This window comes from Mustela erminea, chromosome 14 (genome assembly GCF_009829155.1).
Source record: "Mustela erminea isolate mMusErm1 chromosome 14, mMusErm1.Pri, whole genome shotgun sequence".
Lineage (NCBI taxonomy): Eukaryota > Metazoa > Chordata > Mammalia > Carnivora > Mustelidae > Mustela > Mustela erminea.
In genome coordinates, this window is record NC_045627.1 from 19,677,650 (window position 1) to 19,701,063 (window position 23,414).

At 40.0% G+C, this 23,414-nt stretch overlaps 1 protein-coding gene across 2 annotated transcripts in view; it reads left to right on the forward strand.

Moving 5' to 3' along the window:
- Positions 1 to 23,414, forward strand: part of PRKG1 (protein kinase cGMP-dependent 1) — a 1,242,789-nt gene that overhangs the window by 454,103 nt on the left and 765,272 nt on the right. For both annotated transcript variants that reach the window (XM_032312294.1, XM_032312293.1), the window contains exon 3: positions 13,221 to 13,334. In XM_032312294.1, the coding sequence (XP_032168185.1) occupies positions 13,221 to 13,334 (114 nt within the window). The remainder of the gene's footprint in view (positions 1 to 13,220; positions 13,335 to 23,414) is intronic.

A 23,414-nucleotide genomic window follows, 5' to 3' on the forward strand; every position in this document is an offset into this window, starting at 1 on the left:
TTAGCAGGGGAAAGTCTACAGATTTCCTTTGTAATGAATAAAATATGTGGGAAATGTGAAGGACTTATGTAAGCGCTTTTGTCACCGTCTCACTGAAGAGCTTTAATTTTATTCTGGATAATCCTGGAGATGTCCGCTGGCCCCATGCCATCTTTGCTGACTTTATATGTTCCCAGTAGAGACCGAGGACTTCAAAGTCTGTTAGGAGAGCATAAAAACGAAAGGCCCAGGGCTAGTGAACTTTAATATTATTTTTCCCAGGGAAGCAGCCGTGAGACACAAAGCAGTGTGTTTTCTTAGTGTTCGAGCATAATTTAAAACCAGCCGGCACCAGAAGTCTTCTTGATGGAATCTGTCTTCTGAATCCTAATGTTAGATGCCGAAGGTCTCTGGTAGTATTTCAGTCTATGTTTGTATCCCAATTCTTCTGTAACACCAGCAATTGGATGGAAACGTAGCCTTAGTTTAATGTCTGTTTTGTAATCTTCACAATGTAAAACACCGTCTATTGTGCTTTCAATCTGTTGGTAATCCCTCCCCTGTCTGGAGGCAGAGTGCAAATTCCTATTTACTTATCTGGGGAGTGAGTGTGGGAAAGAGAAGATTTATAAAAGAAAAAATAAACTGGTTGCGCAAGTGAAGACTGGTCTTTTCTTCACGTGAGTCAGGGGATGAACTCAAATAGGAAAAACTGAAAAATAAATATGGACCTTGATATCATGTAGAGGTGCTTGAATTCAAAACATAAATGATTTAGGACATTTTAAGATTGGGACAAATTATTCATGGATGGTGCTAAGTCATTAGGAATAATATTTTTCTATGGGAATTAATTTCTTAAATTTATTCATTACTGCTCAAGACTAGGTGGAACTTCACATCCTTTTAAATATTTTAAGCCTACAGGATTTCTTTATAAAATTCCTCAATGCACTAGAAGGGTGATTAACATAGAGGTATTAAGGTTTTTTAAATATCCAAGGTAAAATTAATGTTTTTATAGTTTCCATTTAAACAGTATATCTAGTTTTTTGCTTTTTTAAAAATTATTGAATGTGGGCTGATTAAGCTAACATTTCCCCTGTTCTATGACCAAAGATATACTAATAAAATAATTCTCTAAGGTGAGAGGCTGGCCAGATGGCCAGGGAACCAATTACCATCAGTTGGCAAACAGGCTGGGATCCATGATTTTGGACTTGTAACAAGTAATCCTACACGTTTGTCTTGCTTCAGCTTGTTTTGTTATAAATCTGCTTTGTTTTCTCTTAGATAAATTCTGGGCTGTCAGTGATAGTTATTAATACCCTGGTAAGATTCCATGAGGAGTCAAGAGGATTATTCATTTAGCCAGGGGTTCTTAGATTTTTTCTTTTTCTTTTTCTTTTTTCTTTTTTTGTGCTAGGGACCCCTGTGGAAATCTGATGCCTGGGAACCTCATTTCAAAATATTTTTAAGTACATAAAATTGGCTACTTTAGATTTCCAAGGAAACTAGTTATATCAAAAATCAATAAATTATAAAAGTTGTGATACACTAAAACATGTGAATTTTTTAACACAGTCAATAATAACATCTGTGTCTAATAACTGCCATGAGTTTGAAGGAATGAGCATAAACAATATTTAAAAATATCTACAGTTGTGTTACCTATAGGGCTCCCTGCTCAGTGGGGAGTCTGCCCCTCCCCCTGCTCATATTCTCTCTCTCTCTCTCTCTCTCTCTCACAAATAAAAACTTAAACAAGATAAAAATATCTATAACTGCCATATAATAACAAAATGTGATTCTTATTGGTAACAGCAGCATAAATATCATTGACCCATAATATGGTTTGTTACAGTGGAAAAGCCCCATTTCATTGAGAACTTAGTAAAAATAACAATATGAAGATTTTATCCAAGTTCTCAGCCCCCTTAATTCCATTTGCTTAAGGACCTTTGAACTAGACCATGAAGTTTGAAATCTGGAATGACCCGTGAGGCTTTAGAGTCGGCTTAATTTAGAGAAGATCCAGGTTTGTGCAAAGATTAGACATACAATGCTGGGAATTTGGGTGTGATCCCAGAGAGACTAATGTGAATTTCTGAGCACAGGGATGTTTTATCAGAATAACAGTCAAGGGAGACGATTTATTCTGTTTGCTCTATAGTTTGGTGGTGAAGAATCCAGGGAAGGGGCTGCGTCCATCATCAACAAGGTCTTACAGTAGAGTTTCAGTTAAGGGGAAAATTGGGTGTCTTATGCAGTGTGACCCTAAGAGGTGTTTGTAGGCATCACCTGTGTGACGTACAGATGACTTGCTCTCCTTCGTCATGGAGTGAAGTTGGGAAGGGATGGATGCTGATTTGGGAAGGAACATGAGGTCACCCATGATGAGGAGGGTTGGTGTGACTGCCCTAAAGGGAGTAAGAGCAGTTCTTCAAGGAAGAGAAGCCAAAGCATTTCTGATGCCTAAACATTCCTGTAAAGGATAATAAAACACTGATTACATTAGTCTTCGAATTGAGCAATTACTAAGTGCCTGTGTTAAGTCTCCATGTTTTGAACAGCTTTATTTGGGATATAATTCACATCCCATATCATTAACCCTTTTAAGGTGTTTGCTTCTATCTGGTCTAGAATATTCAAAGTTGTGCCTCCAGAACCATCCAAAATCACTATCCAGTTTAAAGCATCTCATTCCCCCACCAAAAGAAATTCTGTACCCCTGAACTGTCATACCCAAACCCCTCCATCCCTCCTGGCCCTAGGCAATTACTCGCGTACTTTCTGTCCCTCAAGATTTGTCCGTTCTGAGTGCCGCACATAATGGTATTCTACCATGCGTGGTCTTTGTGACTGACTGACTTAATACGTGTTCAGGGTTCGGCCATGCTGTCGCGTGCATCGGTACTCTGTTCCTCAGTGTGGCTGAACAACGTGTCCTTCGGTTTATCCCTTCATCAGTTAAGTCCTCAGTATATATATGTGCAGGACGTGCGTTCTGCCACTGCCCCTGACTGTACCGGAGAGGAGCATTGGCTGTTTTCTTCCACCCTTTGGTTCCCTTAAACCACTACCCTGACTCCACCTTCTTCTGCCCCCTTGCTTACAGGGGTGTGAGCACCATCTTCTTCATACAGGCAGTAGTTTTCCAACTGACTCCTCCCATTCCCAGCCGGCCCCATGCCATTTGTACAGCAGCTTTCGAGAGAATAAATTCAAATGTTCCTTTCCATCTTTTTATAGATGCTTCAAGTATTTTACAGGGTACATGGTTGTTACCTATTTTCTCTGCTTTTCAAAAAATGCAGAGGTAGGTGAATGCTCACCCTTTACTCTGGAGAATCCTGACCTTGTGTAAAGGGGAAAAAATACATACAAGGTTAGATATTTTAAACTGTCCAATAAAAAATTCCCCTTGTGCCACATGTACTGCTGGGTAAAAAAGGAAGTATAGAAATACTTCCGGGGGCACTTGGGTGGCTCAGTGGGTTAAAGTCTCTGCCTTCAGCTCAGGTCATGATCCCAGGGTCCTGGGATTGAGCCCCGCATCAGGCTCTCTGCTCAGCGGGGAGCCTGCGTCCCTTCCTCTCTCTCTGCCTGCCTCTCTGCCTGCTTGTGATCTCTGTCTGTCAAATAAATAAATAAAATATTTAAAACAAAAAAAAGAAAAATACTTCCATAAGTGGAGTGGGAGGGTGACTTATTTATTTATTTATTTGACCCTTTAACTTGTGTTTTTTCTTGCAGATTACATAGGCAATATAATTAAAATTTTTCTTGCAGACTACATAGGCTATCTCATTAAAATGAAATCCGAAGTCTTTCCCGCAAGTTTGATCACTGTGGTGGTCATCTCCACTGATATTTCAATCTGGCCTCCAGTGAGTATCTACTAACCCCCTCCTAACTTACAAGCAGGAATTAAGTGGTTGCCCTCCATCAGTTTAGGGCTTACATATTAATATTTGTGAAAGCGCACACCGGGCGTTCATGTAAGTTTCACACGTTAATCCTAGGAGGCAGGTGGTTGGTGATCTCTGTTGGGAGAGGAAGAAACTGCCCCCAAATTGCCCTGTTCAGAGCAGTGAGAACCAGCAAGGCAGCTTAGACCTTCTCATTTGTAAGTCTTCCCTCCTCCAGCCTCAGAAGAGCCTTTACAAAGCTAAACAAAGGTGCCAAAGGGACTTAGAAAAAGAGCTCCTCTCTGACTGAAGCCCCATTCATTCACTCGTGGACTGTGGATACTTGCCCAGCCTCAGGTGAGGTTGAGTGAAGTACTCTTTTGATGTGTGAAGGCTGGTAACCTCCCCTAAAAGCTCTGCAAACTCCCCTTCTCAGTTTCTCACACTTGCATGGTTTACAAAATTCCGCCCGGATCTCTCTGCTCTTTTCACTCCAGTACCTGTCTGACTCCTCTTGAGCCCTTGCAAGCAAGACACCCTCCCAACAAGGGCTTTCCCTCTCCCAAACCCTGTGCACCAGAAATCTGTGAAGCAGACTCATTTGGAGAGAAAGGTAGGATGTTAATTCTGGCAACAAACAGCCGGATATTGCGCAGTAGACACTGCTTTTCCCAAAACCTGAAAGCTTTCCTACTGGCCCCTTTCTTGGGAATCCCGAGCTTCCTGCCCATTTCCCTTCTACCCTCCCTTCCCTGGCTCCTGTATCCCTCTGCTTCCAGATCCTAAACATGATAAAACAAACCCTTGAGAGCCTTCCTTGAGTCCTCCTTAAGCTGCCCTTTTTTTTTTTTTAAGTCTAAAGGAAATTTTAAGAACGACTCCATCTGTAGCCTCATCGCACCCCAAGTATTATCTTAGTTATCATAACCCTATAAAGGAAGGTATTTTCATCACAAATCTGTGGTGAGGTCATCAAGACAGAGTTTGATCATTTCTTCAAGATCCCCAGCCAGCCTGTGCCCCACCCGGCACTCCTCTTCTCAAGTGTGTCTGGAAAAGTCTGCCTCTAGCCTCAGTAGGATAGTCTTGCTTCCAAATGTTCTGTACGTCTATTTCAGATGACATCTGCTGGGGAGAAATATTCAGTAAATAGCTTTGTGGCTTGATTCAATCCAGGGCCAGTGCGGTTTGCTTCAGTATTGTAACCTGGTGTTAACCTTTTTTTTCAGCATGCAATTTACATCTGGTGGAGGTTAAATAACAAATAGCGGAAGTGAAAAATTTCCCTTTACATGTAGAGTGTATATTGTACAGCATGGATTAAGTCGGGTATTCTCCGCATTGTGGGCACGGCTCTCACTTGGGGCTGGATGGTGCTTTGTTATGGGGCCTGCTTGGGCATTCTAGGATGTTTAGCCACATTCCCGGCTTCCTCCAACTGGAAGCCAGTAGGAAACCCTGCCCCCGAGTTGTGACAGCAAAAATTGTTCCCTGACATTGCCAAATATTCCCTGGGGACAAAATCACCCCCAACGGAGAGCTACTGACGTGCAGTGGACTCTCCCAAGCTTAATATTAAAACAAAACAAAAACATGATGGTGCCTACAATTCTGATGGTGTTAGTGGTAAATTTGCTATGTGCCTGTGTTTAGGAACTACAGAACTGGTCATTAATTTTTGAGGCTAATTGCAGGTGCTCATGAATTATAGAAATGATAGAGCAAGAATGCATTATGTATTGGTGGCATTCAGCTTAATAAACTTGACTTAATTAAGACAAATTATCTGTTCAACTCTCATTGACTCAGGGAAAGAGCAGTCCGCTCATTCTTTCTAGCGTGTGTCTATCTGTCCTCTGTCCTCATTTTCTTATCACTGGAAATTGAAGTTAGTCCACAGACATTCATCTAGTGCTTTTTGTGTCCCTTAAAGTGCTTGGGTTTTAAAACACAGCGTGTATAAAGATTATGGACTTAGGATGCTTGTGAAATCCTTCCAGAATGCTGTTCATAGCAGATGAGTGGTTGACCCGTCTACGATCATTTCTGTTTGCTCTCTCCTTAAATATCTCCAAGGGCAGAAATGCTGCGATGTGAATTGTTCATTCCACATTTCCACTTTGATGATTCAGAGGATTCTGTAGATCCAGATTGCTTACATTTTAGTCTGTTTCCTCATATAGGTTTCCTTTGTAAATATGTGCCCTATGATCGCAGAGGTAGAAACAAACAAACATGAAGTTCAAGTGTCTGGATGTTCCCTCTTTCTCTCTCTCTCTCTCTCCCCATAAGTCAGATAGTCGGGTTCTTTGTGCTGGACACCTCATTTTTGTTTCTGATCCTCTCATTCCCAATGGTAACTATGATGATCTTATTTTATATTCCAAATATATATCGATCTGTTGTAATTTAGTGTAATGAAAAAATTGTGTCAAGGGTATTTATAGCAGTCATGACCGGAAAGGAAGTCAGATTTGCCTAATTGAAGAAGAAACAAAGGTCTTCCCTCCTATATCTTCATCAAGCCTCTTAAACCTCAGACTCTGTCTTATTCCATTTGGTAACTAGTAATCTTGTGCTCCCTGGAAGAATTTTTGCTATGACGATATCAAAGAAAAGTGACTTCTTTGAATGGGAAGCTTGGTCCTAACCAAAGTAGTATAAGAACCTGATGGTCAAAGAAACTATAGCACAAATAGTTTAGGGGGAAAAAAGAAAACAACAGCAACAAACCCTTCTCTCCCCGTTCTGTCCCCCAAGAGAAAACTAATAAGCAAAATCCCTAACGAAAAATGGGTAGTGCATACTTTGGAAGAAATATATTGTGCTGAAACAGGGCAGTTTCTCACTGGCTTTCATTCAATGGCCAAAGAATGATTTTCAGTCATCAGATTAAGACCTCCTTCAAGGAGCAAGGGTTTAGGTCCAGGGAGACCATTACCTATTTGGATTTGAAAGCAATCTTGAAGGGGAAACGGATAAGGTGCTGACCTACTGTCATTCTTTAATTCAGTAACAAACTCAAATTTCCTGGTGAGGCTGTCTTTTTCCTTCTTATGATGGCTGAGAAAAGACCTAGCTAAGTGAATTACAGGTTTGAAGGAAATATCTAAGAATATAATCTGTCCCTGGCAATTGGATGGGTTTTCCTGGTAGCCCATGGCAGCCTTAGCTACTTCTGCTTTCTTCCCCACGCGAAATAACCCCAACTTAAAATAGCCCTAGGAGGCAAGTCAGACCTCCTGGTATCCCTAATCCATTAGGAAAGCAGAAAGTGGGCTTAAGAAGTCTCATATTTCCTAAAGGGGGAAATTTTTTTTTTAATCTCTGTGAGATGATGAATATTAACTAAATTTATTGTGGTAATGACTTAGCATTCTATATTAGTAAAAGCATCCTTCTATAGACCTTAAATTTACACAGTGCTCTATGCCACTTACATCTTAATAAAACTGAAAGAAGGGAAAAGCACCTATCCGTAAGCAAGCCTGATTTCCTAGAGGAAATACACCCCTGCTGGTGGGGACCAGCTCAACCATCATGTGCTGGATATTCCCGTGGAATTTAGCAACTACAGGAACCCATCGGAGAGAATTCATAACATACCCGCTGTGGACTCAAACCTACCAAATCATGAAGGTGTGGGCAGACAGATGGGAGGACGGAAGAGATGGTGGGTCTTGTCCAGATGGGACCACTGATAGAATACCTGTCTGCCTGTGATGGCCAGTCAGGTTGTCCTGAATGTTCCAACCAAGGTTACTGGAACGAAGCACAGAGTGTTCATGATTAGGTTATCGCCCGCCACCCTAGTTCTGCCGGCCAGTAATAAATCTCTAAGCTGATTTGCCTTATCGTGAAAGTCCTTACGGCACAAAACCACAGGTTAGTGAGAAACCCAGAAAGATGAACAAAGCCAGGTGATTCAGGGTCTCCTTGTAAACTCCATTTCTTTTATGTATCGGGCCTACTAATTCTTATGAAAGAGAGAAGTATAGATTCTTTGAATTGGATCTCTTCATACTTAGCATCTCCCAAGGGTGCTAAATGAACCATAATGCCAAAAAAACAGGAGGTGGGCTGATTTTTGATCAAGGTGGCAAGTGTCAGGACTTAGGACTCAGCCCCTTCCATCACCAATGGGCATATGGTACCTGAAGTAAAATAAAAAAATACAAGGGGGGTCCTGTGTGGCTCAGCTGGTTAAGCATCTGCCTTGGACTCAGGTCATGATCCCAGGTTGTTTCTCCTTCTGCCCCTCCCCCACCCAACTCATGCGTTCACTCTCAAATAAATAAAATCCTTAAGAGCAATACATTCAAGGTACTATGATAAAACTTTCAATTGATCATACTAATTGCAGGGGTGATAAGAGCTGAGTGAAACTGTCACCATGAAATCTTGTATTAGCCGACTGTTCCAACACCTCTCTTGGAAACAATAACAGTCTTGCAAAATCCAAATAAAAATGATCTGGATATTTCTTTTTTACGTGGGAAGAGTGCATAGTGAAAATGATGCCAACATGATTTCATATATGTTTTTTAAAAGCAAAAGCAAATAAAAAGAACAAAGGCAGGATGTTTGCCACATTTTAGATGGTCATTAGTTCCCCAAATAACAGCTCTGATAGCCCCTAGTCACTGTCTAGTTCAGTTAGGGAAACTAATGGAAAAGTCTAGAACTTTACTAGGATGTTCTGAAAATGCCTTTCTGCTACTCCTGAAGGAAAAAAAGATCTTTGATTTGGAATTTAACATATTTGAAAATTAAAGTATTAAGCAGTCACAAATAAATGCTAATGAATCTCTGTAATTTCTTTAAGAGAAGTCGAAGTTACATTAATCCATGCTGACCTGAAGTAAATTCATCAGTGTGCACTCCTGAAGTTAATAGCAAATTATAATTATATAAAAACCTCCAAGCATGGTTCTTTCTGAGGTTGGTAGATGCCTCTGGCAAAAGCATGCTGTATTTTGAGCCTACATGACTTTTTCCCTATATGTCTTTCCTCACCTTGTTCCCCTCACCACCAAAATAAACACATAGCCCTACCTATTTTCTATGAAGATAAGTCAATTTAAACCAAACCTCAAAGGTAGCCAGAGAGTGGAAAAAAGGGCAGGGGGAAGGGGAATCCGAGATGAGGGGAGTGGCTTCGAGGCCCTAATACTTCAAAGGAGGAGTGTATGAAGCAAGCTTGTGCTGGTCTTCTCCTTGGGTTTCATAGGCAGACCACACACTTGGAAAATCATTGCTTGGAAGTCATTTGTAAATGGGTGATCACTTCTAATTTTGCTTCAGGGTTGCTGTGTGGCACAGTGAACGAGCTTAACCAAATTCACGCTTCACATCAATAACTTGCATTCCTGGGCTCTTGGAAATCAGAACGTTTGCAAATGTCTTTGAAACAACTCTCTGGTTAATGCTGTGTGTGTACCTAACTTTTTAGCACCCAGAGGATTGTGCCTCCCTGAATTACTTATTCCACCCACACAGTAGGTAGAAGGAAGGAAAAGTGGTCACGCTGTGACTCAGAGTAACATTTTACGAACACTGCGTTTTTGTTTACCATTTAGATACTTCTGATCATTAAAAAAAAAAAAAAAAAAAAAAAGTACAGGGCGCCTGGGTGGCTCAGTGGGTTAAAGCCTCTGTCTTCGGCTTGGGTCGTGATCCCAGGGTCCTGGGATCCAGCCCCGCATCGGGCTCTCTGCTCAGTGGGGAGACTGCTTCCTCCTCTCTCTGCCTGTCTCTCTGCCTGTCAGATAAATAATTTTTTTTAAAAATCTTAAAAAAAATAAAATAAAATATTAGGATTTCTGTCTCTTTAAAAAAAAAAAGTGCTTCCTGTACCACTTTCTATGATATGTGATTAGATTCCTTCCTTCCTGGGCTATTGTGAATATACTGAACTTGTAGTATTTAACTTAACCTGGAAAAGATGTTTTACATGCAAATTTCAATTTCTCAAACACAATCTGCTCCAGTAAATCTCTTCTTAAATTTTTTTTGTTATTCTAATTAATATGGATTATGACCTTCTGTTACCAGAACTAATTATTCATATATATGCATATTTATCATATATAGACTTATTTATACCTATCTTTATATCCATCTGTACATATATATAATTATTCATACCCCCTCTTTTTAAAAAATGAGTGAGACAGGAACAAATTAGGCAAATACAAAATAAGATCAGGAAAATGAGTTGGAACCAGAAATGCATTTGTGCCCACATTTCCAACCCCAGAGTCTTAGATAATTCTGGCTGTGAGCTTTCTAGACGTCATATCTCAAAGGAAACATGATCAGTTTCAAGGTTCCCTATTAGTTGAAATCAATCACTGCTCTGAGCCTGGTTTTTCAGAGACATAAAGGGCACCAGGATCAAGTACAGTGGTCATTGTGGAGTTACAATTTCCCAGAGTGGGGAATATCTACATTTCATTAATTAGCTTTGATGTGGCAGGTCCACAGATGTCTTTTCAGAAACCACTGAGCTAGAAATGAGAATGCTGTGTTTCTTGTCTCTTATTAGTTGAGAAGCCCTAATGGCCAAGCTTTCCAGCAGGATTCTTTGTAGCATCTTGATCCTCCTATGGGTTTCTTTCCACAGAAGTCTTCCAGCTACAGGACCCAAGGAGAGATAGAGAACCAGTACACAAGAGAATTGGTACAAAATCACCTACGTGTGGAAGTTCTTTAGGCATTGCTCATTTTGCTCTTAGCTCCTTCAATATCATTGAAGCTAGAGCTTCAAGTCCAAAAAAATGTTGTAATCCATGGGAAAGTTGTAACTTTGTCATTCTTGGTCATTTTGAGGAGTCTGCCCCAAAATACGGTACTTGCTAAAGCAATGCTTGTCAAATGTTGCCTGCACGTGGCCAAGTGGGAAAGAGCACAAAGAGCAGATCAGTGTGACTTCTTGAAAGGCCATTGTCTTCTTTGGGTATGATATTGATTGGAGCCCAAAAGTTCTCAAACAGTAGAGAATCTGAAACAAATACTTTTTTCATTTCCATTTTTGCCAGTAGAGAATCTGAAACAAATACTTTTTCCATTTAAAAATAAACACAAGCCTACTAACCTACACAGACTGCATTGGTTTCTGGAATAGATAATGAAATCCTGTGTTTCAGTAGGTTCCAGTAAGCCCTCCCTCCTTTTAGATAAGAAATATAATAAAAATAAGACCAGTAATAAGAGCTGGTATTCATTGACCGTTTGTTGTAAACCAGGGATCACGCTCAGCATTGACCCTGTTTTAATCATTTCATTTTATCAACCACCTGAGGAGATATGTGCTTTTCTTTCATCTATTTTATTAATGAAGAAACCAAGGCTTAAAGATATAAATAACTCGCCCAAGGTCACAAGACTCATAAGGAACAGATAAGAAAACCAGAATTTAACTCCTGGTCTGACTTCTAATGACTTAGAAACCTAACTACATTAAGTTCTGAGCCTGTTTCTCATTCTCAAGTAGCAGATGAAATTTGTAAGGGAACAGGCTTACCCTCGGAAGGGAGGGGAACATCTGTGGCTTATGAAAATATGGATTTACTGCGCTGGTATTGATGTACCTACCATGAGAAAGAGTTTGGTTTTCTGCAGTCAAGAAATAGAGCATGGCAGAGCTAGACCAAATTTTGAGTGGCCAAACATGCCTAGGAAAGTATGTCCAAACTTGTAGAATTGTCGTATTTGTTCATTCCTGAGTAACTTCTTTATACCAAGAGGAGGTACACACACACACACACACACACACACACACACACACAGTTCAAGAGGAGTGAATAGATCTTATGTGAAATTTTGTCCTAATTACTGCAGGATTCTCTCTCCACTGATAGCATTTACATGAAATGTTTTTCAGGTTCAAAAGAACAATATTCTCTGAAGGGCTGACCTCACATGACTGGGACATGGATTACACTTTTCCCAAATGTTTTTGATATTGTTTATCTCAATAGGTATTTGAAGAAATTAGCACATTGACCCTGTTATTTTACAGATGTTATTGCTTAGTTGAAACTAGGTTGATTTTGTTTTTGTTTTTTTCTTAAAGTAGGAGTATATTTAAAGCCCAAACTCTAAAAAGTTAAATATTACAGGAAAACAGGTAGATACAAGAACAATTATGAAGTCGATGCATGTAGTTCTGAAGTTTGGAGAGAGCCTGGTAACATTAGCTCTTTTCATTCATTCGCTTGCTAAAGCCCACCAGAAGGTTCTACCATAGATGTGGATAAGTTACTTGGAAGAATAATAGAAGTGGGGAGGGGGCTATTAGTCTAGAATAGATTGTGTTGCCCATTTATTTCCTACCCTACCACCCACTGTGTGAGGTAAGGGAATTCCTAGTGTATATAGCTGTACCTTTTTTAAAAACCTATTTTTTATTTCCATCACGGGTAGCATTTGCCTTCCTCCTAGGCAACAACCTGTAACGCGGTTGTGTCCTTGGCTCTTTCCTTCCTTAGCATTTCGTTTTCCAAGCCCTTTGTGGAACGTAAAGGGTCCTAATGTCTCTTTCCCCCACAACCCTCCTAGTTTATTTTTCCTTATGGCCAGTGTTGTGGGACTGGGAAGCAGATAAAACAGTCGTGCCCAAGTCAGATAAGATGCTTAAAAATAAAAGATACCATGAGCTGCAATTAGGCAGTGCCCAAGGGTCCAAGTAATCTCCTTTCCTGTAATAGCTGTGCTTTACCCAAATGAGAATTTCCACATATGAAGTGTGCTGTAGAAAAACTGCCCACTTACTCAAGTTTTCTCTCAGATTCAAAATAACATTAAAATGGGAATCACCATAGTTTTCTTATATCATATTTGTACAAACACATGTTTACCTTTTTGCCTTTTCCTGGGGCTCTCTTTCAGTCTTACTTCAGATCTTATCGGTGTTTTTTTTTTTTTTTAAGATTTTATTCATTTATTTGACAGAGGGGGCATAGGCATAAGCAGGGGGAGCAGCAGGCTGAGGGAGAGGGAGAAGCAGAGTCCCCACTGAGCAGGAAGCCTGATTCAGGGCTCGATTCCTGGACCCTGGGATCGTGACCCCAGCCGGAGGCAGACACCCAACTGACTGAGCTACCCAGGCATCCCTTATTGGTGATTAATTTAAAGAGAGATGGGACTTCTGAACCCACGTGATTTATTGCCATTTCTTGCCTAGCATCTGGATGATGGCTTGGTCTTCCTTGGTAATTGCTTTGCAGTTTTAAAGAGGGTTAAAGAGAGTTTTATTGCATATTGAAAATGCAACAAGTGAAATGAAGCATGGCAGACATTTATAATGGTGTTGTCTCTTCGTTTTAGATGGTAAGGTTGAGGTTACGAAAGAAGGTGTGAAGCTCTGTACCATGGGTCCAGGGAAAGTGTTCGGCGAGCTGGCGATTCTTTACAACTGTACCCGGACGGCGACCGTCAAAAGTAAGACTGTTTTCTTATTTTGCCAATACTTTGATATCTTTTGCCTTGGACCTTTGAGATACTGATCACCATGCCTCTGGATCTCATCTTCGTGATTTCGTGAATCGATATTTTAATTCTTACCGTGCGCTGTGGTTAATATATTGGTTTGCCCTTGTCAGGGAGGGTTAACAATCTGTTCTGCAGAACTTAAATTTTATCACTGACTCACGGAAGTTGTTCTTTTAACTTAGACTTCTTATCGATGATGATTTACAATATGTTACAACTTTATAAACGGAATAGCGGCGGAGACCTTTCCTTTTCTGCCTTTAAAGTCTCATGCTAATACTTAAGGAAGTTATACAAATCTGTCTATTCTGGGTTACATTCTCCCATAAATTCCATGTGTTCATTCAGTGGTTTAGAAAAAATTTAAAGGAGAAATGTCCTTCATCTCATTCAAACATCATTGAGCGAGATACAGCCTGAATTCTAAAATCGTGTCGGAGGATATTCTTGTCTTCAGCTGTTCATCAAGCTGTATATTATAGTATTTTTCTTTTCTACTGATTGAGCTTATTTTAAATCGGGGCAATAAAGCAGCTTGTTTCCCTAATTTTACATGTATGTGTATATATGATTTCTCCAGCAACTTTTATTACTCAGTAGAAACAGCTGCAGTCCTTGCGGGGTGGGTGAAGTGGTTGTTTTAAGTACTCCTTCCTGATTCTGGCGGGGGGAATGAGCATGTAACAAACAGAGCTGAATGCAAAAGCCAACAGTGGAAGGTCCATTGCGTCTTTCGGCAGCTGTATTTCATGTTGGGAAATGATCTTCTGACCCATAATTTTGTAGATGATGGCAATCACAAATCATTTTGATTAGGTTTTGTTATTTAAAAAAAAATTCCTTTTGGCAGAAATGACAGGTTATCAATTAGTTTTAGCTGGATGCCTTTGAATGTTTTGTATATCGGGGTTCTTTTTCTCCGAAGTGTGGCCTTTGGATACCGATATGACCCTGAACCTTGGGTTGTAAACATGTGGCCAGCCAGCATCCCAGAAGTTGTCCTTTGTGCCTTGTTAGTGAATCACCTTTTTACTCATTGAAGTCAGTCCCTGGGACCTCAGTTGCTGTTGGGGCACCCCGAGGATGAGTTCTACTTGACATTTGAGTCTTGATCTTTGAAAGCACAAAACTCTTTTGAATGACCGGTCCCACCTGGTTTTTATTTTATGTGATCACTTAATTACACAGCTCAAAGAAGAACGAAGCCCTGTGAAGCGTAACAGAAGCTGCCACAACTTGAACTCCCGTAAAAAGTGCCTTCAGTAAGAGAAAGAATAATCGTGACACTATTAAGTGAAACAGATTATGCGATCAGTCTGCATTTTTCTGAGAAATACATTCCTTGTAGGTCAGAAGGCCAGAATAACACATCTTGATTAAAACAGGCTTTCTCAGAATTGCAAATAGTGAATTGTGCATATTTTAAAATATTTCAGCCTTGTATACTGCTCATTTAATCCTAATGAAAAACCATGATTCCAGAAAGGTCAACAGTTGGTAATAACATGTGCTTCATCTGTTGAAGCTTCGAATTATTAAAGAAATATTTTAATGAATATTGCAGCAAAGATTTTTTTTTTATGAGCTGATTGCTTTGCTTTGTGAAATTTATTAGGTTCATATAAAATGGTGCTCATCTGCTGTAGCTATCGGACTCATGTTTGATAAATTTAAACGCACACTTTGGATCTCATTCAGTGAGACGGAAGTAGGTGTTGAATGCAAATTATAATCCTAACCATTTGGGGGACGTCAGAACATCTACGTCAAGGAAAATGAGTAATGGAGCGTGTTCTTAACAAAGACACAGAAACGGCGCCTGTGCATGAGTGTGTGTGCGTGTGCGTGTGTGTGTGTTCAGAGTACCTACTTAAGATGTGGAGGTTGTATTGAGAAAAGATTCTAAGCTTGATGGAGTGCAGACCCATCTTTGCATTTATAGATGCTCAGAGGTTTCTGCACGAGTAGGGAGTAATATCTATTACCAAGATACTATGAGTGTCTTGTAAAGAACTATAAGGTGTGAATAATGGATTATTTCTTATTCAGGACCTTTTGTCCTGTCTCCTACACTATCCAGGGAGATTACACCTGTGACCATGATCCTTAAGCACCGCTTTAAATTTATGTTTAAATTAAACTTTCCAGCTGATCACTGCATAATTCTGATTAGATTCCATTAGGAATGCTGCTTGTACCAAATGACTACAGAATATAATACACTCCCGCCACGCGCCTCCCCCCCACCCCCCGCGGTGCTATCTTACTCATTATGTGTGCTATTTCAAAATGTCCTTATTTGGCTTTTTATATCCAGTCATTTCTCAAGATTCAGGATTTTGTCGACTCTTGTCCATTTCTTAACTGTCATTTCGCCAGTCATGACCGTTTAGAGTAACTTGTGAAATGGATTCAGCCACTTGGGTGTAATAGTCTAAGTCCTAGGAGACTGCCCGTCCTACTGGATGGCTTGTGTGTCCTGCCTCTTTCTTTTCACTTACATAGGTTGTGATCCCCTTTCTCTCAACATTATCTACTTTATTTCATCATTCCTCTCTCCTTTCTTTCCCCCTCGTCAGCCTGAAAGCCGTGGAGCATTTTAATGCATTTTTAATCTCAGAGTGGTAACTAAATCCTGGGTGACATTCAAGAGCTCCTCAATGTATATGAGTCATTTCGTGTTCAAAAGAGCACTTCTTTTGAAATTGTATCAGGCCATGAATAAATAAATCTCAGTGACTTCCTGCTAGCAAAGCTGATTCTATTACCTGTGGGATTTTTTTTTTTTAACTTAGGGTATTAAAAAAGTTGTTTTCTTATTAAAGCTATAGATTGATCGATGATGTGAAATAGGATACACTTGTTCATAATGCTTCGACAGAAAGAGTCTCCATAGTCGTTTGAAACAAGTTCTTCGCTTTTTCATCTGGGAGGGATCAGCTGGCATTCCTCTGGAAGTAAATGAATATATACCACTGATTATGATGGCAACACTGGGAAAGCGAACCGATAGCACCAAGAATAACTATTTTAAAATTGAAACCATAATGACTCGAAAGAAAACCTCATACAATGGTGTAGGAAATCTATATTCGGAATCTATTTTTATCTTATAAAACAGCACCATTGATTTTTTTTTCCCCTTAGAGGAATGAATATATCTAAATACATAAAAGTAACATTTTGTGGGAACCAAGTGTCACAAATGTCTTGAGATTCTTCTAAACACCTGCAAGTTTTCTTGGGCTGTCTTTGAACATGGCCACTTGGATGGCCCAGCCCATCAAACACCCTCCAGATGCCACAGGGAGGAAAAAAATATATCTGATTTCCACAACACCAAACATCTCCATGAGTGTTTGAATTTCACATTTTATCTAAATGTTTTGGGATTGCATAGCCGAAAGAGTTTTACTATCCGTTTTGAAGTCCCACAAAGGTTAGGGACTTCTGATCCATCCAGTAAGAACTCTTGCTTCCTCAACTCCCATACTGAATCAGAAGCATGCTACCGTCCTCTCTTCCTAAAAGGTCGTTTCTGGTGGAGGTTCCAGTATTCACTACCCTCACAGCGAGGGCAGCATCAACTTACTGCATCTATGCCCAGGGCTCTTAAAATCTCACACACACACACACACACACACACACACACACACGGAAACATTGAAGTTACTGGAAACCTAAAAAGAGAATGGAAAGGCATTTGCCTCACAATGAGTGAGGAATCCAGTGACCCATGCCTGGCATGTGAGTTTGCAAGGACATTTATGCTGTCGTCTCGTTTTACCTGAATTCCCCACAAACAGGTCTCACAACTACATAGGGATTTTTCTTTTTCCTTTTTTTTTTTTTTTTTTTTGAGGTTGATTTCTATGCCTCTTTGCTCCCAACTACAGTTGTACATGAATTGGGGGTATTTTTGCTTGAAGATACAAAATTGACATCTGTTCCTCCTACTTTGAGTGTCTAGATCACAAATTTCCCAACCTTAAGTGGTGTGTTCTTCAAACAGTTTCATTCAAATAGACTCTAATAAAACCCAGACCTTTCCTTTCTAGGAAAACCTCTCAATACCAGCATTGAGTTGAAATGATAGAAAATTATCTGCAAAATTTGTCTGGTGAGAGGGGTGGTGTGAGACTTTAATGAACTGAGTTGAGCAAAATATCTGAATAATTATTTTTCTTAGATTATTTATAGTAAGTATTTCAACATTCCTCAGATACTAAAATACTCGCATTCTAACATAAAAGAGCCTAAACATTCTACGAGAAGTCCATTCTGCAGGAAAGTGATGACTTCAGTAACATCTGCTAAAAATATCTTTCTGCCTTCACTTTTTAATACTTTCAAGTTTACCTAAGCTTTCCTAGGATATTTGTATGGGGGAATGTTGACTAATTAAGATATTTCAGTCTGTTATAGTTATTTTAAGAACAAAGATCTAAGGTTTGTATTTATCGGTTTATTTTTGGATTTTTTAAAATAAATCTGAGTCTATACGATAAAATGGCTTGTACATTCCTGCGTAGCTTTGTTTCAAACCTGTTACTGAACTTGATTGAGAAGAATCTGTCAGTGGTCCAAAAAAGAAAACACAAAACAAAAACCGCTAAAGAATGGGGAAAAGAAATTTAAAGATTTAAGTCACATTTCTTGCTCAAATAACTGTGTCCTCTAGAAGTAATTCTTCGAATGAAAACAGTACCTTTTATCAATGAAGGCACAGAAGAAACAATGCCTATTTTATTAATAAAAAGGAGTTCTAGATCAAGCTCTTCTAGTGTCTATGAATTTTAAGTATGACGGCAATGGAGTGAAGCTGTAAGCAGTTAGACACGTTTGAAGAAGTATCATTGTTTATTTCCATAAAGCATCATTTGTGATGAAGTTACATTCACTAGTGGAAATCTGCCTGTACCAACGTTTGTTCTATATGCGGTTATTACCTGGGGCTTTAATGAGCAGCACAGACCAGGGACTGTCACTTTCCCTGTGCCACAGCACGGAAAGTGCAGGAGATAAGCAGGCTAATAAGAATGTCTCCATTCTGCATTCGAGGCCAATTAAAAAGATGCAAGCTTTGCATTCTCCTAGTCTAACACATGCCTTCTCCCAAGAATCCTGAAAGGAAAGGAGAAACAAAGTAAATTCAGGTTGATGATGACTAGAAATTGGACCCCGATTACAGAAGAACAATCCAGAAAAACAGCCTGGGAGTTGTCATCCTGGACAACGAAACAGTGTCTGTCCCCATCCTGGGGAAATAGGCACCGTTGTTTGGTGAGTTAGACAATATTCCTTTTAGTAAAATGTTCTTATCACATTTGTCTATTAGAGAATACTGTGGAATTAGTAGCTTAAATCCAGTTATGTAATCCCTGGAAAATACATTTCTTTATTAAAGGAATCAATTCACTAGGAAACCATGATGCCGCGTAACAGACTAACAAACACATATACAAAAGCTATTTCATCTCCTTTCTATAGTAAGTGAAATAAAAGTGAATTTCAGAGAAGAGGAAAAACAGTAAACTACACTTTTTTTGTTGTTTTTAAGGTTTTATTCTTTTTTTGTTTGTTTGTTTGACAGACAGAGATCACAAGTAGGCAGAGAGAGAGGGAAGCAGGCTCCCTGCTGAGCAGAGAACCCCATGTGGGGCGGGGCTCGATCCCAGGACCCTGAGATCATGACCTGAGCCGAAGGCAGAGGCTTAACCCACGGAGCCACCCGGGTGCCCCTTAAGGTTTTATTCTTAAGTAACCTCTTCACCCAACAGGGGGGGTCCCAAGTTTACAACCCTGAGATAAAGAGTTGCATGCTCTGAGGGCTGAGCCTGCCCAGGTGCCCCTACAATGTTTTTCTTTTATAGGTTGAATTTTTCTCAGGTCCTAATGGGAATTGTTGTAATTGGAATTTATTTGATTTATATTTATCTACCTCCAAAAAATGATTGAGTTCAGTATTGATGAGGCTCAGTTGATAGGCATTTGTTGGCCTTGTTTTTGGGGGGAGGAAGGGAATACTTCTCATCAAAGGAGGGCAATACGACTTAATTCCTTCTTGTGGCTAGATAAATTATGCTCCCTCTCTCCTTTAATTAATTAATTAATTCTCTACATCAAGAGAATAGTCAGGCTTTAACTGATGGGATATTATTTTTTAAGGTTCCAGATAATTTAATAGTAAATGTAAGGATGGGCAAGGAACCCTGATTTATTTTTTACTTTTTTTTTTTTAAATCTTTTTATGTATTCGACAGAGAGAAAGATCACAAGTAGGCAGAGAGGCAGGCAGAGAGAGAGGGGGAAGCAGACTCCCTGTTGAGCAGAGAGCCCGACTCGGGACTCGATCCTAGGACCCTGAGATCATGACCTGAGCTGAAGGCAGAGGCTTTAACCCCCTGAGCCACCCAGGTACCCCTGTTTTTTAACCTTTTATTTTTTATTTTTTTTTTTTAAGTAGCTTCTTTACTCTTACAGAATTTTCTGCAAAGGAATGCATCATGAAAAGCTCCCGCCAGGGGTGCCTGGCTGGCTCAGTTAATAGAGCATGATGAGTTCAGGGTCATGAGCTCAAGTCCCACGTTGGGCATAGAGCTTATGTTAAAAAATAAATAACTGAAACTGATGTAGTCAAAAAGAGAAGAGAAAAAAGAAAAGGTCTCACAGGATGTAAAGGTTGTTTATGTTTTGGGATCCTGTGCCTTAATTTACTCAAGAATTTGCTAAGAGGTATTTAGAAAACACAGTAGTAATGTAGGTCAGTACTATATGTTATATAATTACTATTATTTTTGAAAGGAAACATTCCTATCCGTAAATTATGATAGGTACTTAAAAGGAGCAACAAGTGAAAGCAGAGAACCTTTGAAGGCTGTGAGTGATGCTTTCAGCTCCGCGCCTCTGGCTGTGGTGTGGTGTTGCCCCCAGTTCATTGCTGAAGCAACTGGGTTTAAGCGTCCGGTAGTTGTGTGCTTAGATGGAGGTGTGTGACTATGACACAGCTTTGCTCTGCTCCTGTCATAAGCTTTTACATTTTTTTTAAAAGATTTTACTTATTAATTTATTTGTCAGAGAGCACAAGCAGGGGGAGCAGCAGGGAGAGGGAGAAGCAGGCTTCCCGCTGAGCCCCATGTGGGACTCGATCCCAGGACCCCGGGATCATGACCTGAGCTGAAGGCAGCCGCTTAATGACTGAGCCACCTAGGCGTCCCTCCCTTAAACACAAACACATCCGCAGGACTATTTCCACTGAACTAAAGCTTCAGGCTTTATTTCCACAAAAAAATGTCGCAGCATGTTATAATTGTAGGGTTTTAAATTTTTTAAACCGGAACATATGGACCCACATTCAGTACATCTGTTACAAAAGGATGAATCCTGTGATATAATGAAGAGAGGGTCATAAGCTTAAAGCTTTCGAGACCCATAACAAACAATCTGAACCAGTTGTGGGATGTAGTTTTTGTAGTGTAAAATACTTGAGTGTCTCATGCGATGAACCTGTACAACATTTAAGTCATCACTAAGTAGTCACATGTCTCTTTTATGGAATATATCAGTCTGTGAATTTCTTTAAAGTAAGAATTACAAAAATTTAAACAGCAATTGAAAAACATTTAATAAAGGATGTTCTCATTTTATTTTTCTTTTACGTAACAAATCTATGAAAAGAAAGGAGTCGTGAAAAACACATTTACTCTTGATTTCCCTAGAGGAAAAACAGTCTCACAATTTCCTGGTTGATCTTACCATCCCTCTTTTCTTTCGGGAAGCTTTTTGTTGACTGGCTACGTTTCTAAGTAATCATGCAAGCAGGGGCTGCTGATCTACACCCTGCAGGTGCTTAATTTATATTAACCTTCAAACAACACACTCTTCCCTGCATTGAATTGCCAACACTGAAGTATTAGGAAGAAAAATGACAGACACTATAATAATTACTATTATTCTGGGCATCATTCTAGGGTTTTTTTTTTTTTACCCCCTCCTTATTTTATTGCTGCCATGCAGAGATATTTAAAAGATACTTAAGATATTTAGGTTGTGTTTTTCTTTTGAAGAGCGAAACACAACATTAGTAGAAGACTACCAGCATTGCGCCAATATTAACATATTCTTTTGAAGAATAGTGAGAAGTAAAATTAAAAGAAGAGCAAGGTGAGAGGCAAGGAAAAATTTAAAAAATCATGGAGTGCTGGGCTGTGTTGTTCATAAGAACGGCTTCTGGATTTATTGAATCTGAAGGCTAAGATGTTGGTAGGAAAACAACAAAAAAAGAGTTTCTTTTGATTTTTTGTTGTTCTTTCTTGAAGTCATGAATGTAGTTTGGATTAGGTGAAAACAAACGTGGATGGGCGTTTTTAAAGAATAAGGGGTTTGGAGATATCTGAATAAGTAGAGTGTATTTCCTTGTTGGGTTACATGTAATCCATTGGACCAAGAGCGGAGAAGGTCCTGCATAGTCCGTGAAGGAGGTCACTGATCAAATTTACGGTGAAAGGCTCAGCAGTGCTAGGTGGTTACTGATCTCTTAACGTCTCATAATTAGAAGATGAGGAAGATGTGGGGAGTTGCTTGGAACTAAGACATGTACATTTCCGAGGTGTGGTGTGTGGGTTGCTCATTTCTGCCCGGGTCTGAAGGAACTGAGTGAAGGTAGCAGTAGATCCTAGAAATTAGTGCCCGCTGCTCAGAAAGGCAGGGAGGAGAGGGCTGGGAAAGGTAGAGGCTTAGGAAGCCTGATGGTGTCTTCTGCAGCTAAGCGTTCTTTATGCCTTGTTTTCCCTCAAGGATAGTCCTCTGACAGGATGTACTTGATGCCCTCATAATTCCTCCCACTTGTAAGAAGGCAACTTTTTATTGACTTGAAAGCATTGTTGTCTGTAAGTTTTCTGAACGGGATCCAACAGGATTGTGCAAACTATCTTCGTGGCTGAATTCTTTTTTTGTTTTCCTTCTAAAGCAAAATCGCATTGAGTGCTTTTGTGTACGGAGTTTATATGAATAGATTTTGCTGATTACAGATGGGGGAACAGTCTCCAGGTACCCTGTCTAGTACCCCCTTACTCTTCCAGCTTTCTTACTCTTATCCCTGGGTTCAGCATTTATAAAGGTTTTTTTGGGGGGTGGGGAGTTTAGATAACACAGCTCTAGTTAATTCCAAGGGCCTTTTGCATACTTAAGTAGTGGTAGTTCTTGATAAACTATCTTCATATCTCCATGTACTTACGATACAGTTTTGGAATGTTGGTGAGGTCTGGAGCCGATGGCCAAGATAGAACTCTTGAGACATCTTTGGTGCAAAAAAGGTGGTTTTATTAAAGGGCAGGGACAGGACCCATGGGCAGCAGCTGCTGCACTGGGATGGAGAGGGGTGACTGATTATATCCTTTCGCCATTGCCATTACCCAGAAAAGTTGTGCAGATGTACACTTTGAATGAAGTGGTCCACGAAACCCTAACACAGGTAGGGATGTTGGGGCTGTGAGGCGATCGCTCTTCTTTTAGGGGCGAGCCTTTGTACGGTGCGAAAGCAAAGAGTATCTGTGTCATCTGAGCCAACTTGTCCTCCCTCCTGGGCTGACTTCTCAAGATGGCCATGAGAAATGGGTGTGTTTCTGGTATGTGAGCACAGCCCTGAGTGGGCACCTAGAGCATCAAGGTCTCGGACAAATGAACAGTAGATATCTAACTATTGGACATGCCTTTAAAATGTCAATTATCTTCCAAAGTAATATTTCAGACAAATGACACCTGGAATTTTTACCTTAAGGTGTAGCCTAAAACTTCAAGACTTCTGGTGTCCCATTAGTTTGTCCCCTTTGAATGCCTCCGGAGAGAACATGAATCTTTTCTCTATGTACCGTGTTCTTTCTGGATAAAGATGCCGTTGGTGGCCACAGTTACAAGAATGATTGAAATCCTTCGTCTCCCCCCAATCCCCGCCTTCCCCGCACACCCTGACAGATTCAAGCTCCTTATTTCCCCCGCCTGAACCTTGGCCTTTCATCTGCATCTGAATTT